This window comes from Vitis vinifera, chromosome 1, assembly GCF_030704535.1.
Source record: "Vitis vinifera cultivar Pinot Noir 40024 chromosome 1, ASM3070453v1".
Taxonomy (NCBI): Eukaryota; Viridiplantae; Streptophyta; class Magnoliopsida; order Vitales; family Vitaceae; genus Vitis; species Vitis vinifera.
This window is the reverse complement of record NC_081805.1, coordinates 6,813,479-6,831,829: the sequence shown is the minus strand read 5'-3', so window position 1 is coordinate 6,831,829 and position 18,351 is coordinate 6,813,479. Positions and strand designations below refer to the sequence as shown.

Below are 18,351 nucleotides of genomic sequence, written 5' to 3'. Positions count from 1 at the left end.
TGGATAAGAAGAGACATCATGTCTCCTATGTGTTTGTTTTGGTACATTTGGAAATAGTGCAACCGCCGAATCTTGAGGGGTGCAGAGCTCTCATATTGGAGGTTAAACCTCATTAGAACCCTCTTGGAATGGACAAATGACTCGCAATATTTGGGAATTTTGTCAATGCTTGATTTTCTTGATAACCTTAGTTGTGAGTAGCCGTGGTTTTTTGGCTGGCTTCTATTCGTTTTTCTTTGTCTTTTTGTGTATGCTTCCTGCATGCATAGGTGTGCTCCATGCTTTGGCTCTCTTTTAATAGATTTGCTATATTTGCCTGTCAAAAAAAATATATCACATTAGGAGGGGTATGGAACTGGCAGACCTTATGTAAGTGCTGTGTTGGATATCAATCCAGCTGTTATGTGGTTTCTAGGAAAAAAAGAAAGAGAACAATGGCTGGATGAATCTTGAACACACAGTTGTGGCCTCTTGATTAAGAAATGCTGCCAAGATTAATGTTTGTCTACCATGTTGGTTTACTGCCGGATCATCATCTTATAATTGCCAGGGCTGTCATTTTTACCGTAATTTTTAATGGTAACTTCATCACCCAAATTTGTTTCAGTAGGATTGTAGAGATTTCATGCAGGACCCAAGGATGCCCTGAAGCAGAGAGATCTACTCAAGTACATGCCTGCTTCCGTGCCCTTCATAACAGAGGCTTACCAGCCCTATCCCTAATGAGGTCAAAACTTGACAAAAGTTGGCACAGCGATGTCTCAAAACTTCAATGTCAGCACTGTTGTAAAGTTGACTTGCAGTGCTCAACACTAGTACAGTACAACGTTATGAAAACGCATCCTTCCTCAATCCATGTGAACTGCAGCCTGCAGGCGTATTTAAGAAATAGCTGTGCCGTCAGAATAGTAGTATGATAAAATTTTCCAGAAATAAGGATTTTCTTTCAGGGTTGGTCACCATGACAATCCATGACAAAATTCAAGGCCTATGTGTCATTGTTGATTGTGCAGTAGAAATTCTTCTTCTGCTTGGAAAATATGATTACATACTAATCCAGGATCATCAAAGTTTCAAGCAGGCCAATCCCCCGAATAAGATGATTTGCAGATATATTCCGACGGATGAGTCACATTCAACCCAAAATCATAGACTTGTTCTCCATGCAAGTCGAGCTCTTCACCACATTGGGCAATGCATGATCTGAGGCTGGGAGTACTCAAAATGTTGCAGAACAAGCACACACAAGTCACTCCACTAGAAAACACTTTTCAAGTTTTGTTGTTTTTCAGCAAAAGATAAGCGGTTTAGAGCACTTTATCTCAACACTTGAGAGAAATCGTGTACCAAAGCGGCTGTACCTTACAAGATAACCACTCTTGTCACCTCTTATGAACAAGTTAAACAAGGTAACGTGGTTGGCATGTATGAGAGGTGCCCCAACTCTACACTGTACAAATCCCACCTCCAAATATGTCACAATGGCCTCTAACAAGAATCCCCCTTTTTCCCTTATTTTCTGGTTAAAGCTCTAAACAGCTGGGACCCCCCATTGCTCATAGTAAAATCCAACCCACCTTACTTATATAAGGCCATCAGCGCTGCAAACCAAAACCAAATCAAACACCATCTTCCATACTTGTCAATTTCTCCATATTTATTGATGCCCACAAGTGAACTTCACCTTCACTTAGTTTATAGTATCTGAAAACTCCCTTCTGGGGTTCCAATTCTGCAGCTATGAAGATGGAAAAGGTCATCCTCGTTGCTCTATCACTTGTTCTAGTGTTTGGTCTGGCTGAGAGCTTTGATTTTGATGAGAAGGATTTGGCTTCCGAGGAGAGTCTCTGGGACTTGTACGAGAGATGGAGGAGCTACCACACAGTTTCCCGTGACCTTGAAGAGAAGAATAAGCGCTTCAATGTGTTCAAAGAGAACACGAAGCATGTTCACAAGGTAAATCAGATGGACAAGCCTTACAAGTTGAAACTGAACAAGTTTGCAGACATGACCAACCATGAGTTCAGAAGCTCCTATGGTGGTTCTAAGGTTAAACATTATAGGATGTTACGTGGTGACCGGAGAGGCACTGGTGGATTCATGCATGAGAAAACCACCTATTTGCCACCATCTGTTGATTGGAGAAAGAAAGGAGCTGTCACTGGAATCAAAGATCAAGGCAAATGTGGTAAGTTTAATTGAAGAATACTTGTTGCTCAGTGTTAAACCAACCACTTGTATATGATTTCATACAATGTTTTAAAATCAGTACAAGATTATCCTTGAAAATCATTGCTAGTTTGCTAATATTTAACCCAACATGATTCCTAAATCACACACTTGTGGTTTCATCAGACAATTTACGCTGTCTTGTTTGATTTCACAGGAAGCTGCTGGGCATTTTCAACTGTAGTTGGCGTGGAGGGCATCAACCAAATCAAAACAAAGGAACTACTGTCTTTATCGGAGCAACAACTGATTGATTGCGACAGATCTGATGACCACGGTTGCAATGGAGGGCTAATGGAAAGCGCATTTGAATTCATTAAAAAAAATGGAGGAATAACAACAGAGAATAACTATCCATACAAAGCTAAAGATGAGAGATGCGACATGTTGAAGGCAGGGTCATTTAACACCACCAAAAAAAAAAACAGAAACATCATAGGCATGCTTGTCACATATTCCTTATACTGTGTTTTTTGTGTTTCTCAGATGAATGCTCCCGTGGTGACAATTGATGGGCACGAAAGCGTACCAGTGAATGATGAGAGAGCCTTGATGAAGGCAGTTGCTCATCAGCCTGTATCGGTTGCAATAGATGCTGGTGGTTCGGATCTGCAGTTTTACTCAGAGGTATGTTTGCGGCTTAATGAGCAACACACATTAGTACTGAGGAAGCACGTACGGGAGAAACAAAAAAAAAATGTAGTATTAGTGAAGTTTTTGCCTCTTACCTTGTAAAATTAATATGATTGTTACGGATGAACGCAGGGAGTGTTTGACGGAGAATGTGGAACAGAGCTAGACCATGGGGTGGCAATAGTGGGGTATGGAACAACCCTGGACGGAACGAAGTACTGGATAGTGAAGAACTCATGGGGAGCTGAATGGGGTGAGAAGGGTTACATAAGGATGGCTCGGGGGATCCAGGCAGCCGAGGGACAGTGTGGTATAGCTATGGAGGCTTCCTACCCAGTCAAGTCCTCCAACAACACTAGAAGAGGATCAATAAAGGATGAACTCTAGAACATAAATTCGGTAGGTTGTGCTGCTACTTTGGTAAATTAGGTGCTTTATGGTGGAACAGTTTTTAGGCTTTGTTTTAATTAATAATAAAAGCTCTTGGGTATGTGAAATAGCTGTATCTCCAATAACTTAATATATTATATGCAGGGAATGTCCAATTTCAATAGGGCTGTTTGTAATTAACCTTATTAGAACTTGATTATGATCTGCCCAACACAGCCAAGGGCCATGTCATTAACCAACATGCGCACCTATGTTTGGACTCTGAAGCCCCGGCCTTAACCAAATTTATATATGCTGTGGTATGTCTACATTATTCAATTTCAGGGTCCTAAAAACCCTAATGACAAACACGCTTCTGGGCTAACCACAGTTCCATCTAGAGACCATGAGAGCAGATGACACCCAATAGATTATAGATCAATACAGGGCATCATCTTTGGGAAGATGTTAGTTGGATAACATGAAACAATGGGCAAAGAGATGAAAGAGAAAAATAGCAAGTATTAGGGTGAGTGGAAGAAAATAAGAAGAAAAAAAAAATGGAAAGAGCATATTGTGGTTGTGGATAGCAAAGTCAAATTAAGATGAAAAAGCAAAACCAAAAGATTTTGCTGGAATTGAGAAAAAGGACAAGAAGGGCAAGCAAAATATTATAACCATTAAATGGATGTTCAATTTGTCATTATTTTTTCATAATCAACTCCTTAATTTCATTTATGCAATAGTTCTAGTAGTGGTGTAATTTATTTCATTACAAGATGATTATTCTCTAGTGAGAATTTTGGATCCTTGAATATTCAAAAATAAGCAAAGAAATCAAAACAAAATAGGTCATCGACTTGTCTATGCTTTTGCATGATGTTCAATAGAAGGTTGGTAGAACGTCATTTTCAATATCTAATAACCCTCTGGCTTAGCACCTAAATTAAATAGAACTTTATATGTAGGAGATAAGAAAATAAGTTATTGATCAACACAAGATTAAGAAAAAACTTTCTCCCTTCAAAACCCTAAAAATTGGTTTTTAAGGTAGCAATTAGTACTTGGTATGGTGGGTGGGTGGAATTAGGAGGTGGAAAATGCAGATTGGAGTATTGGTTAAGAGATTATGGAGAAAAAAAATGAAGGAAAAAGATTTTTGTCTAGAGTAGAGTTGGGAGAATGGTCAAAGAGAGAGTAACTTCATGTCAGGAATTGACACCAACAGTACAAGGTTGACTTGTGCAAAACATAAAATCGGGAAGTAAAGTGGACTTGGGAGTACTCCCCCTACTCTCTTTTCCTAATCATCACATTCCACCATCCCATGGGCCCATTTCCATGTGATCCCCCCCCCCCCCCCCCCCCCCCTCTTTCTCTTCTCATGTTGTACTATATTCTTTTATATATGTTTATGTACTCGTACACACAATATATATTGTAAGAATGGGAAAGAGAGCTCAATGTAGATGACCAAGCCAACCTTATTAAACCACTCTCCTATTCAACATGGATGATGGAACACAACTCCTATATTGGTAATAAACACTTACCCTTCCGAATCTCTCACAACAATACCCTTCTTCGTTTTTGTAGAAACAAATGTTGCATGTGAAGTATCCCAGATTCCCAACCAATCTTCTATGCTTGGTTCAAGTAGTAACATAGCCCTAAACACCCTTCGCTCCCTTCTAAGAGGGGCATAAAAAGACATACAATCTAATTGTATGCACGTAAACCACCAAGGTTATATAATAAAGGCAATCAAGGTTCATGACTACCTCCATGAAATCTTTCCCATGTTCCATATTATGTACATTTTCCCCATTTTGGCTCAATAGAAACCTTATTCCTCATCATTTCCTTACTGAAATCGAATGGCCAAACGCAATCCTATTTGAACTACGTACACAATAACTTATCGATGATTAAAGTAGGAAAAAAGGACTACAAAACCTTCGAAAATTGCTTAGACCCCATGAGAAGAGATGTGATAGAGAGGGCAGTTGGGAAAAAAAATTGCATAATTCACACCAACTAGGCTCATGCACGTGAAGTATTTTCCCAACTAGAACCTCAAAACTATGAGGTCAAGCCCACCCTAGATGAACTCTCCAAATAATACCTTGGTCAAGCATGAGAAGGAGAAGCTACTATTTATATTTTAAATTGTATCTTTTGATTATAATACTGAATGACACAACTAGGTAGTTATTAATTTTGGATTGACTAACAAAAACAAATATATTTGATTGCGAAATATCTATGTCCAAAATGTCCATGACTTTCACACCATTAATAGAAGCAAGAGAGGTAGTTCCCTAATTGAATCACATCTTAAGAAACTCAATTGAAGAAAAGTTTTGTTAATAGGAAACCATTTGAAAGAGACTAAGAAATAATTTATAGGCCCTTGAAACCTGAATTTTATCCTTCCACCATTAGGGGATCTTTCCTAAAAGGATATGGTCACTGGTGACAACTTGAGAATTTATTATTTAAAAAGAAAGACAAGTAATTAAGAGAGTTGGGGGGGGGGGGGGGGAAGATCTTTACGTAGACTCCTAGCACATCACAAAGCCATCTACCCACCATGAAACGACGGTGTGGGGTGGCTCATCCTCATGTCCCATGGTCTTTCTCCATCTTTTTTTTCTCTCTCCTTTATTAAGATTCAAAACAAAGCTTACGATGAAGTGATGAAAAACAAAACCTCACTTACTCCTTAATATAATAATAATAATAATGACAATTAAATAGTACATAAATTAAATAAAATTTGATTCTCAACAAACACTCGATCTTCAAAATTTGTTTAATTATTACTAACAATACAACAAAGAGATCAAAATTAAAGGTAAGAAAAGCAACCAAAATATAGGGAAAAAATGGGAGAAAACAAGAAAAAGAAAAAGAAACGGGAGGGGGAGAGAGAGAGTAAATGGAGGGAGGGTGAGCGAACCTGAGAACGAGATACAAAGCCTTAGGCTGGAGAGGTTGGTGGTGGCTATGTAAGAGGGGTCAATATTCAATAAATACCCCATTGGGTGTTGAAGCTGCTTTCAATAGTAGTAGTCTTGTAATTAAAGAGGTAGCATCGGTACGTAACAATAAAAGATGGAAAAACATAGATCTTTAGGCACTAACACTAGTGCTATCATCATCATCGCCACTATCGTCATCGTTTGGACTTTGATTGTGGTCATTGTAATCCTCAACATCATCATCATAATCGCGGACGTGACCACCATTATTCAGCCTATGAGGACCGTCCATCATCATCTCCCATTCATCACCATCATCGTTGTCATCAGAAGCTTTAGTGTCATTGGTGATGATACCGATGATGAGCTTATTGTTGCCAACAATGGGTTGAGGCTCTGTCAGTTGTCTCCCATCTCGAGGCGGTGAAAACACCACTGGTAGGTATGTCTTCGTGTCGCACAGGAACTTTGAGTTCTTGAAGTGCTCTTTCAATGCTTCCAAACCCTAATTTTATTTTTATTTAAAAAAAAATGAAAATAACAAATAGACAATATTACTTTTTAAAATTTGAAAAAAAAAACATATACTTCTACTTTGTTTGTATTAGAAACCAACAAACGATAACAAATGTAGACATTTTTTTAATAGAAAGAAAAAAAGACAACCTGGATTCGAGCATAAGTAACTTCACAGATTTTGGTGGAGTTGAAAACCTTCCAAGATTGAAGATGAAAGGCCTTGTAGAGCCTCCATGTCGCCTGAGGGGACGTCATGTTCACGAACCCATATCCCACATTGCACTTGTTGCTGCGTCATCCACCAAATCAATGTTTGGTACCACATCACCAATTCAGTGTTTAATCATAAATCAGATTTCAAAATTTAGAGATTGAAACATGCATCTTTTTTTTTTCTCTCTCTATATGTAAATGCAAAAGATAGAAAAGAACATCACTTGAAATCGATGGGGAGGTATATGAAATCATAGGAGGACAATGGTTGGTCCCCTCCGTCGGGAACCTGCTTATTGCAGTCAATGCAGTGATTATCCAACATGTTCATTAGGAGCTTCTGACTGCACTACGCATAATAAGTCAAAAAACAAATGAAGAAATAGAAAACGATAACAAATCGCAGAAACTTTGTATATTTTTCTTCAAATTTTATTTATTTATTTATTTATTTTTACATGTTAGTCGGAGAAGAAAGCAAAACACCAACCTGTACTTGTTGGGTATGTTCTTGATCATGACAGTTGTTCTGGAATCTCTGTAATGGGATTCCGTTTTGGCATCCTCGTTTATTAGAAAACAGGAATCGATGTTCTTCTGTCTTCCCTTCCACGGCCGATTTCTTTGAGCTTGTTGTTGTTGTTGTTCTGTTGTTGAGGAACCGTTTGGGCTCTTCTTTGGATTCCACCTATGAACTCCTTTAGAATCTTCAATTCCATTAACAACTGAACCAGTCAAACGAAGTGATGTCATTGAAGCTTTAATGTTCCCAGCATTTGAACTCCTTTTGTTTATACCAACATTGGACTTTTTTGTGGAATGATGTGTTTGAGAGAGATAAGAATGAGGAGGCACATTGAAATGTGAGCTTTTCTCTGGTAGTTTACAAGGCAATGCTGGTGGGCATCTCGAAGTGACTGTGTGGTAAGCTAGTCTTGAGGGGGAGATTACAGTTGAATTGGTGGTAGAGTAAGTACTTGATAGGGCGGTAGTACTAATGGCATTGAAGAACCTCCAGCCATGACCACCTGGCCGACTAAATTCTATTACCACACGTTTCCCTTGAATTTTCTTGCCATTCATTTCTCTAAGAGCCCTAGCTGCATCTCTGATATCAAAAAACTCCACAAACCTCTGGTGCCGCTTTAATGGTGTCTCTCTCAATTCCTTTATTGACCCTGAATCAAATAGAAGGGAGAAGCCAAAAGAAAAGTGAGAAAATGGGATTGGAGAGAGTGAGATAAAAAGACCCATCATATTGAATGAAACGCCTACACGGTGATACCCCACACTCCCCACCAAAAGTTATCGACATACACACCACAAATAAAGAAGTCTAATAACAATGGAAAAGAAGTGGATTATTTAGTGATCTTCCCTTTCAAACTTCTTTTAGATCTCATATATTACTCAAAATTGTTAACAAAATAAAACCTCGAGACAAAAATGCATTCGCCCTACCAAATGTCTCGAATATGTCCCTCAGACTGCTGGTGGAGACCTCTGAGTCCAAATTGAAAATCACAAGAGTTCCTTGATTATAGTCGTCCAGCATGCAAGTGCTCACTGGAATCATGAATTGAGCCCAAACTGCACGACCTGCAATAAGCCCACGTGCCGGCGGTGGTAGTGGGACAAGCAAATGCTCCACTTGAGAAGCTAATTTTCGTGTTAACAAGGAATCGTAGTGCTTCTTCAGCCTACTTTGTTGTTGCATGTGTTGTTCTCGTACCTCCGTCAAACACGCTTGTGCATGCCTTAGATCATAGAAACTAACAGCCACAATTCCATCACACACTCTCTCGATCTGCACTGACCTCACCTCTCCAAAGGCCTCCAATTCTCTTCTCACTGTCACCTCGCTCACGTCCGTCGGCACCGAACTCAATAGTAGCGCCCTAGTAGGTGTTGCCGACAAAGGCGACATCAGCGGAGAGAGAGGCGGCTTTCCGGCGATAGGTCTCACGTACGCCGATGAAGCTACAAATTGTGGGTGTGGATGTGTGTATGGATAGTAAATTTGGGTTGGTACAGACAAGCTCATCTGGTTCTGGATATATGGGTTCCTCGGCCTGAACTCCTGCGCACTTGGGTCTAAGTTTCCCAGAAACCTAGAGGTCCCCGTCTCTCCCATGGCTGTTTCTCTGGCACCACCTGATCAGATACCCGTTTACACTCACAAAGCAAAAGGCTAAAAGAAGAATAAATAAATAAATTATTTTCCGGTAAAGTCACGTCTGGTCAAGTACTGCATATTAATTGGAGACTGTCTTCCTAACGCTCGTTAAACTCTTTCTTTCTCTGAAGTCTATACTCTCTCTCTCTCTCTCTCCTTTTATTTCTCCCCTCCTCTTTCTCTTTGAAGCAAAAAGAAATGCATAAATGGTTAACCCTTTTTCTCTACTACCTTTTCAAGGCAAAATTGCTAAAATTGTTACAATTGCATTACCATTTAATAACTTGTAAAATTACAAGGAAGTCTTGGAGAGATTGAATGTAGAGCGGAGATTTTCAAAGCTAACACAGTAGAAGAGAGTTTGGCCATACACGCGGCAAGAGACCAAAAAGGGTAATTGGAAAAAACAAGGGGCATAATAATGGGTCTGATTCATGTGTTGTAGGCATTTTGACTACTCTCATGTACTTTATTTTTGTTTCTCTTCCCTAGCCTTTTTCTACTCCAATAATGAATAATCAATCTCCATCTCTTACTCTTGCACCATTCAAACCTAGATTTGTCCATATCCCCTCTCCACATTTTTTTCTCTTTATCTTTTTTATATAATCGTTTTGATAAGGAAGAGAAATTAATGTTGGGATCCTCAAAATCCCTACCTCTATCCTTAATATGGTAAACTAGATTCCAATTTTTCTTATATTTGATAATACATCCATTTCTAAGGATGTCTTTTTTTTTTCCTTTAAAATTATTATGATTATCAATGTGGTTTTCAAATTAATTACATTTGATTAAATTGACCATTTTGCCTTTAGGGAGAGAGATTTTATTAGCAAGAGACATAATTCCTTATGCCCCTTCTGTTTTTTTTTTTTCTTTGTCCCCCCATTTTTACAAATCGATTTCAGTTTCCTTTTCAAATTTTATGCATACTTTCTAAAGCAAGAGTATAAAAGAAATCATAGGTATATATTCAAGAGAAATAACAAACAAATTAATTGTGTACATTTTTATTTTATTTTTATTTTTTAAAATTTAATAATATTTTAGAATATGAGAAATTAGCAAAAAAAAATAATTGTTTTTCTTTTTAGATATTTTTCATTTAAGATAGAATGTAAAACCATATGAAAATTTTGAAACAATTCTAAATTTTATAGAAATAGTTGTTGCATATGAAGAAACTATATAATACTTTAATGTATAAAATTATAGTTAATTGTAATTATTCAAAAGTAATAATATTAAATGGTTAATGAGAAAGCAAAATTATTTTTTTAGGGAAAAAAATCTTATTTCTAAGTCGTTTTTTATTTACAAAAGTGTGCTCATATTTAGGGGCTTTGTGTAAAATAAAGAAACATATGGTGGTTGTTATTGATATTTTGAATCTGCTAATCAAGTCAACAACCCTAGTTGAAGATTTCTATCATGTTGTCTTTTCTTCTACTAATTATTGATTGGTTGTGAAGTTAGATTTTGATCATTTGTGGAAGATATAAATCCCTTCACTTAAGAAAATAATTGTGCATTAATCATAGAGTTTGGTCATTCTAAGAAAGATTATCTATTATAGATTGAATTTTGAATTACTTGCACCAATAGAAATTCATAATTATAAGGTTGACTTTTGTCTTGACTGCATACATGCATGTTTTTTGTTATTTGTAAGTTTCATAACCAATAGGTGAATCATGTTGCACACAATGACAATTAGTTAAGTTGAATGTCTTCCCAAGGGAATGATTTTTACACAAAGTAGAAAATGAATAAGTTCTTCTCGTTGATCCTAAGATTTGGGTGTGAGCATCCCATTATAAAGAGGTGACATTTAGAATGACTTATAAAATATTTACATTGATTTAATTTAATTACTATAAAGTTAATTTTGTCTTTGATTGTGCGTACATGTCTTTTGGTGATCTATAAGTTGGTCCCCTAAGCAAATCTTCTCAATCTATGTTTTTGTTGATGTTCTAATTCCCATTATGGTGGATAAAATCTTGAGTGAAATGGGAAATGAGTGAGTTTTGATGGTTGGGCCAAAGATGCGGCAACAAGCATCTCATTATTAAAAGGTAACACTTAGACTAATAATTTGTGAGGTACTTGCTAACAGAATTTGATAACTATACAATTTGACTTATGAAGTATTTACGTCATTATAATTTAATAACTATAAAGTCAATTTTGTCTTTAATCACATACATAACTCTTAATGCTCTATAAATTAGTTCTTTGAGCGAATCTTCACTATCTATATTCTTATCGGTGTCCTAATTCCCATTATAGTGGATAAAATCTTGAGTGAAGTGGGAAATGAGTGAGTTTTGATAGTTGGGTCAAAGATGTAATAGTGAGCCTCCATTATTAAAAGGTGACACTTAACTAATTAACTTTTGACGTGCTTGTATTAATGAAATTTGATTTATATATATATATATATATATATATATATATATATATTAATAGCTAAAAAGTCAATTTTGTCTTCAATTGCATACATAATTTTTTGTGGTTCGTAAGTTAGTTCTTTAAGCAAATCTTCGCGATCTATATTCTTATCGGTATCCTAATTCCCATTATAGTGGATAAGATCTTGAGTAAAGTAGGAAATGAGTGAGTTTTGATGGTTGGGCCAAAGATGTAGTAGTGAGCATCTATTATTAAAAGGTGACAAACTTAACTAATTAACTTATGACATGCTTGTATTAATGAAATTTGATAACTGTATATATATACATGTAAGTTAGTGATCCTAAGAGCAAGTTGATGGACCATCTACCACATAACGACGGTTAGATTTGATATTTCATGATTTGTGTTGGTGATACAATACCTAATATGGTGAATGTGACCTTGGTCAAGTGGGAAATGAGTTTTGAAGGTTGGTTTGGAGATGTGAGCATCCATTATCACGACATTCAATATCTTGAAGATGTAAGGGTGAGTATCCCATTATTAAGAGGTGGCACTTAATGTCACAAAATAATGATAGTTGACAGTGTTTATGGTGGTTTCAATTACCTTCATCAAATTCTATTGAAATTAATTTCTAAAAATGAGTTCATTGAGTATGAATGAGATTTCAAATATTTAAAGTTTTAACAAACGCAAAGGAGCTAAACCCTATGACTATTGGCTTCATGACTTAGCATTGACAGTACTATCATAATAGAACAATTCTCTCTCTAAAACTATATTTGATTGACAAGAAATGATGTATATACATGTATATGTCTCATCACTATAAGGAAAAAGATATATGGTGACATTTATAATGAGTCACTCTAAATATAGGGTGTCGCTACAACATAACGTCACCTTATCCAATGATACCATAGAGTGTACTAATTGGTGACGTATTTGGAAGTGACACCAAAGCAGATAAATGGTGACGCATTTAGAAGCGACACCATATATTTTTAGTGATGTTTAATTTGATATAGAGTTGTGTGAGATATATAAGGTGTCATATTAAATGCATCATCTTTAAGTTATGATATCACATTAAATGCATCACCTTTTAAGTTATGGTGTCACATCATTGTAAATGATTATAGAAGATATGGTTGTTTTTTGTTAATTAGCCTATAGAATTTTGTAATGCTTATTAATAAATAAGATCAACGTGTGTAAATTTTGTCCATAAATATAATAATCATATTACATTTAGCTTATATTTTCATAATGCTTATGGATTAACTTGTAATATATTGCATCATCCACCAATGTTTGTATATCAAATGTTCACAAAACAATAGTACATCAAACACGTCAAACTCACCAAAACTAAAAAAGAAAAGTAAATCCACATTAAAACATGATTTAGAAATATTAAACATCTCAACATTCATGTATACTTGCATTTCATATGTATAAAAACGGATAACCATAAAATGACATGATTTGCATCCAGAAACCCAAAATTCTTAATTCCAAATAAAGTAACATTTATGTCATATAATGTATGACATAAGAGTCATATCTAAAAACCCAAATCTTGTTGCCTCTTTCTCCTTTCTTTTTATTCTTCATATTGTCCTCCCAAGAGTGTATACCTGTATTTTATAATTTAATGAGTTTTAGAGTTCTTATTGAAAATAAAAATGTGATGTTATAAAAAAATAAACAAATCTAAGTACTAATGTTTTCTATTTTCTTTTTCCTATTTTGATAAAAAAAAAAAAAATAGTTCGTAAAGAATAAGTAATGTTATACAATACTAATGGAAAATTTATATAACAACTAAGAAACTCACCATGCATGATCATGATACATCAACATAATTCATAATTAGTTATAACACAAAAGTAATTCATTCTCCTCTAATTTCATCAAATTCTACTTGAGAATGTGTTTTATGTCATCAAACTGAAATCAAATAAGAATAACATTAATATCACAATAATTGGAAGTATGAAACTATGTACAATTCATTAAATGGATAAAACTTTTAATGCAATAACTGTAGAATCAACAATTATTTCTTTAATGAATCTCGTAACAAAGTAATCACATTTGAACTCAAATAAAAACAATTCAATAGATATAAAATAAATCAAAACTACAAAATAAAAATATAAATATAAAATTTTAGAAAATACTAGTCTTCCACTTAAAATCTACACTTTTCTAAATTTATTTTTTATAATTCATTATGCTTTTAAAAATCATTTTTAACATCTAATTCTTTTTATATATTTTTTTTTATTTCTTGGCAGGATTTTCTTAATTTCAATATTTTTTTAATGTTCATTTTGTGAAATAACAATGTCCATTGAATTTCATCTCAATTATATAAAATAAAATTTTAGTAATAAAATATAAAAATCTTTTCAACTACTAATATGATAGGACATGATATTATAACAAGAATGAAAATTGTGTATATAAGATAAAAAAAAACCTAATTCGTTATTAAGAAATGTTAAGAGAAAAATTAATATGAGAAAGAATTAAAAAACCTTTCAAAAAAATTATTGATTTGTCAATCATAACTCCAATTGATTTTTTTTTTTTCTAAGTAAAATAATTAATAAAAAATTTGGATAAGAAAAATATGTTCAAATAAAAATAATAATAAAATAAAAACATCAAAAGAAAAAATATTCTTTATTTTAAATTTTTTACTTTTAATATTCTTTAGATTAATAAATTATCAAACATTTTTTTTCTGAAAAAAGAAAAATGAAGAAAAGGAAGAGTATTATGGAAGGAATTGGAAAAAATTTATAATAAAAGGATTTTATAGAAATTTCCTAACCTTGAAAGGAAAATTTCATCACCAATCTCAAATTACTCCAAAGTTTGGTCAATGTATATAAAAAAATAAGAAAATAAGACAAAAATAAAACATATTTTTAGAATCCATTTGCAGGAGATGACAATATTGAGAATAATTTTCTAAAAAATTTTCCAAATATCACCAACCAATGTCCTCATCACAACATACTATAATATTCTTAGAAAATAAACAAACAATCCAATAAAAGGAAATTTCATAGAAAATCAAAATAAAATTATCAAACTCTTCTTAAAAAAAAGAAAAATAAAAATAAAAAATGAAGAGTTTTATGGAAGGAATTGAAAAAATTATGTAATAAAAGGATTTTATAGAAATTTTCTAATCTTGAAAGAAAATTTTCATCATCAATCTCAAATTACTCTAAATTTTGGTCAATGCATATAAAAACAATAAGAAAAAGAAAGTAAAAACAAAAAATATATTTTAAGGATATAAAAAATATGAATAGGACAAGATGAGATATTAACCATAATACCATGTAAAATAATAGAAAAAAAAACCAAAATATAAGATTTGATCATTTTTATAATTATAAAAATTTTCATTCCTATTGAAATTTTTAAAAAATAAATTCATTTACATTAATAAATAAAAAATAAAATTAATTTCTTATTGTTAATTCCAACATTCCAAACCGACTCCAATATGATAGGAAAACTATTTCATTTTTACTTTTGTGGGAGATGACAATATTGAGAATAATTTTATAAAAAATTATTTTTCAAATATCACCGATCAATATCCTCACCACAATATTCTATAATATTCCTTGAAAACAAACAGAAAGTCTCATCAAAGAAAATTTCCTACAAGATCAAAAGAAAATTTCATGTTGTAAAATGTTTATCTCTCATTTTGAGTATAAAATATATTAAAAAAATCATTCATTTTTCTTATTTTCATTCATTTTGGGGTTTATGGGTTTAACAATGAAACAGAATATATGCTGGAATGTTAAACCTAGTTTTACTTTCCTACAACTCAATAAAAAAACACTATTTACACAATCCATATTACAGATAAACCAAATCAATGAATATAAATCAATTGTGCTAATAAAGATTTTGAAATTAATAAAAAAAAAATGAAAATGATAGATCTAAGAGATTTTGGGTTACCTAAGAGTCCACGAAGCAGAGAAGAGCAATTGTGTGTTAATTATGAGTGTGATAAAATGTAGAAGAAAATTTTGGTTAGGGTTATGGATGAGATTTTTTTTAGATTGTGGGTATGTGGAAACAATGACCTTTTTATATACTATCATTATTCTCAAAGTGGGCCCATTAAGTTATAATATTTAATATATATATATATATATATATATTATATGGTGTCACTTTTCGAAAACTAACACTATAAATCTAAAATTAATATCATCGATCCTAATTGAAAATTTTTATATAATGTGTCACCTTTGTGAATTTTAAGTCATATGGTGTCATTATTTTAAAAATGACACCATAAATTATTTTTGTAGTAGTGCATGGTTAATATTGTTTAGATATTTATATATAATTTATTTATAATATAGTAAGTAATTTTTATTTATCTGTTAATAATATTTTTTATTAAAATATTTAAATTATAACTAAAATATTATATGATTTTGTTAAATATATATAAAAACAATTTGTATATATCAAATATTATATTAATATATAATAAATATATTAATATTATTTTATGATATATTTTGTATATATACTTTTAGTTTTTTTTAAAGCTACAAACTTGATTTTTTAATCATAATTTTTTATTAAAAATTTCAAGAAAATAGATAAGAATAATAAATTTATAATTCACAACTTAGAATTATGAATATAAAAAAGACGTTAAATAACATATCTCATCATTATCATATCTAATATCTGGTTGAATATAAAATATGATAAGTAATAGGATAAATTATGATATCTTAATACCAATCAAATATAGAATATAATATTTCTCTTTATATAAGAATTTTGGTTATTCCAATTTTTATATTTGGATGCATATAAGAGTGTAAGGTTGAAATGACTATTTGTTTTAATTTCAATGTCAAATAATAACAAGAATGAGAATGAAAAAAAAATGATAATAATATTTGTACATATAATTTAAAATTTTTTTTTTATTTTAAAAAAACTCTCACACTATACATATGTTAGGATAGAGTCCTTAAAAGTATAATATGATATAATAAATTTTGAATTCATTATTTATTTAATGATGTTTCAGTTTCACTTTTATCTCCTTATTTCATGTATTATACTTTATGAGCATTTTTGTCTACATCTTTTGCATTGTACGTGACTTAGGTGCATTAAGAGTTGCACAAAAAATCTAAGTCATGGGTTCCTTGCAAATAGATAATTTGTTCACAGTCGGTTTATGGGCCTAGACAACCCACTAGAGATTGTAGTGCACCATATCCTCATTGGAGAGATGGTTGGTCCTAGTTACTGGGATGGGTTTCCCACGATGTGTGCACTAATGTGTATGGTTGCACATTGGATAAGACCTATGGTGAGTTATTATTTAAGGCTATCAAGTAGTCATGACTCCATCAAGCTGCTTCATTGTATTGTCTCTTAACCTTGAGAAAATATTGAATTTGTGTTGAAGTTAACAGTAGTTTTGACTTACGAGTGAGATCATAAACTAGTTATATATTCCCTATGGATTTGGTCACTATTGATGGAAGTTGGTAACAATAGATATTCTTAATAAAAGAACAATGATATCTCTTATGATTGATATAGTGTGTCCCCTTAGATGATCATAAGAAGGTGTATTCATAGAAACTATGGTTATAGTAGTTCCTTAAGTGAAATTTGACATAGGTTATTTGAGAGCTAAGATATGTTAATTAAATACATAATAGGAGGATCTGTAATTCAAGAATTGTAGAAGTAATCTTGAAAGGTTGATAGCTTATACCTTATTAGACTACGAATACTAGTTCATGGGGAGACTAAACACAATAGATAACAGATGAAAGACCTAAGCATTATTTCGTTGTTATTTACATAGGACACTAAAGTTCAGTTGATTCTCTGTAGTGAGATGTTGAATCAACTTTAAAATGGGATTTTGAAGGAGTCAATATTCCTATGGATCCTAATGGTCACTACTCTGAGCTCATATACCTTATTAACATGGATTATGAGAGTTGGATTGACTCTAAGTTCACTTTTATGCATAAGGGTGTTTTGGTAATTACACAAGGTTGCATATGGATAAGTGAACAAAGTCTCTAGATTAAGCTAATTGATTAATTAGTAGACCATATTGGATTAATTAATCAATTAGAACTCATTTTGGGCTAAATTAAGCGATTCAAGCCCATGTGGGCTCAAGTCACTTAAGTCTAATTAGGAACCCTATAAATACCACCTAGGAGTTATGGTTTTCAATGCTTTTATCCAATGTTTTAAAAACCGGACCGGACGAACCAACGATCGGACCGTTGAATCGGACGAACCGGCCGGTTCCCTTCGAACCGTCCAGCTCAATTTTTTTTTTCCTCCCAGCATCCTCGCAGCTATTCCCATTGTCATCGGTCACTGGAGTGTCGTCCCTCTGGCAGCAGCCCCCACGCGTTGGAAAGCCCTCCCCCAAAATGCTGCAAAGCCCCGTCGCCGGCCACTCAACCCCCCATTCCCCGCGGTTGTTCCCATTGTTGCCGACAGTGTTTGAAATATCAAAAAATTTTGGCGATATTTCTCAAAAATCGTGGAGTTAGGGTTCGTGAAATTTAAGTCCATTTGCACAAAAGCAAAGAGACCCCTAGAACAGATCCAGAAAACACAGGGAGCAAAAAAAAATAGCAATTTTGTTGGTTTTCCTTGGGGGTTTTGCATGGATTTTCTCGGAAATCAAACGAGGATGAATTTTCCCGGAAATCTAATGGGGGATGGATTTTCTTGGGAATC

The 18,351-nt window shown here is 33.3% G+C and overlaps 2 protein-coding genes across 2 annotated transcripts; one reads left to right on the top strand and one right to left on the bottom strand.

Annotated features, from left to right (window-relative positions):
• The first annotated feature begins 1,065 nt into the window (after positions 1 to 1,065).
• LOC100264473 (vignain) lies at positions 1,066 to 3,413 on the top strand. Its single transcript, XM_002285361.5, has 4 exons — positions 1,066 to 2,188; positions 2,387 to 2,622; positions 2,716 to 2,856; positions 2,995 to 3,413. The coding sequence occupies exons 1-4, from the start codon at positions 1,741 to 1,743 to the stop codon at positions 3,247 to 3,249; spliced, it is 1,080 nt and encodes a 359-aa protein (XP_002285397.3). The 5' UTR covers positions 1,066 to 1,740; the 3' UTR covers positions 3,250 to 3,413.
• Positions 3,414 to 6,112: 2,699 nt separating this feature from the next.
• Positions 6,113 to 9,169, bottom strand: LOC100242186 (protein terminal ear1). Its single transcript, XM_002282081.4, has 5 exons — positions 8,409 to 9,169; positions 7,438 to 8,125; positions 7,172 to 7,291; positions 6,882 to 7,023; positions 6,113 to 6,720 (listed from the first exon to the last, which is right to left on the bottom strand). The coding sequence occupies exons 1-5, from the start codon at positions 9,079 to 9,081 to the stop codon at positions 6,367 to 6,369; spliced, it is 1,977 nt and encodes a 658-aa protein (XP_002282117.1). The 5' UTR covers positions 9,082 to 9,169; the 3' UTR covers positions 6,113 to 6,366.
• Between the last annotated feature and the right edge of the window lie 9,182 nt (positions 9,170 to 18,351).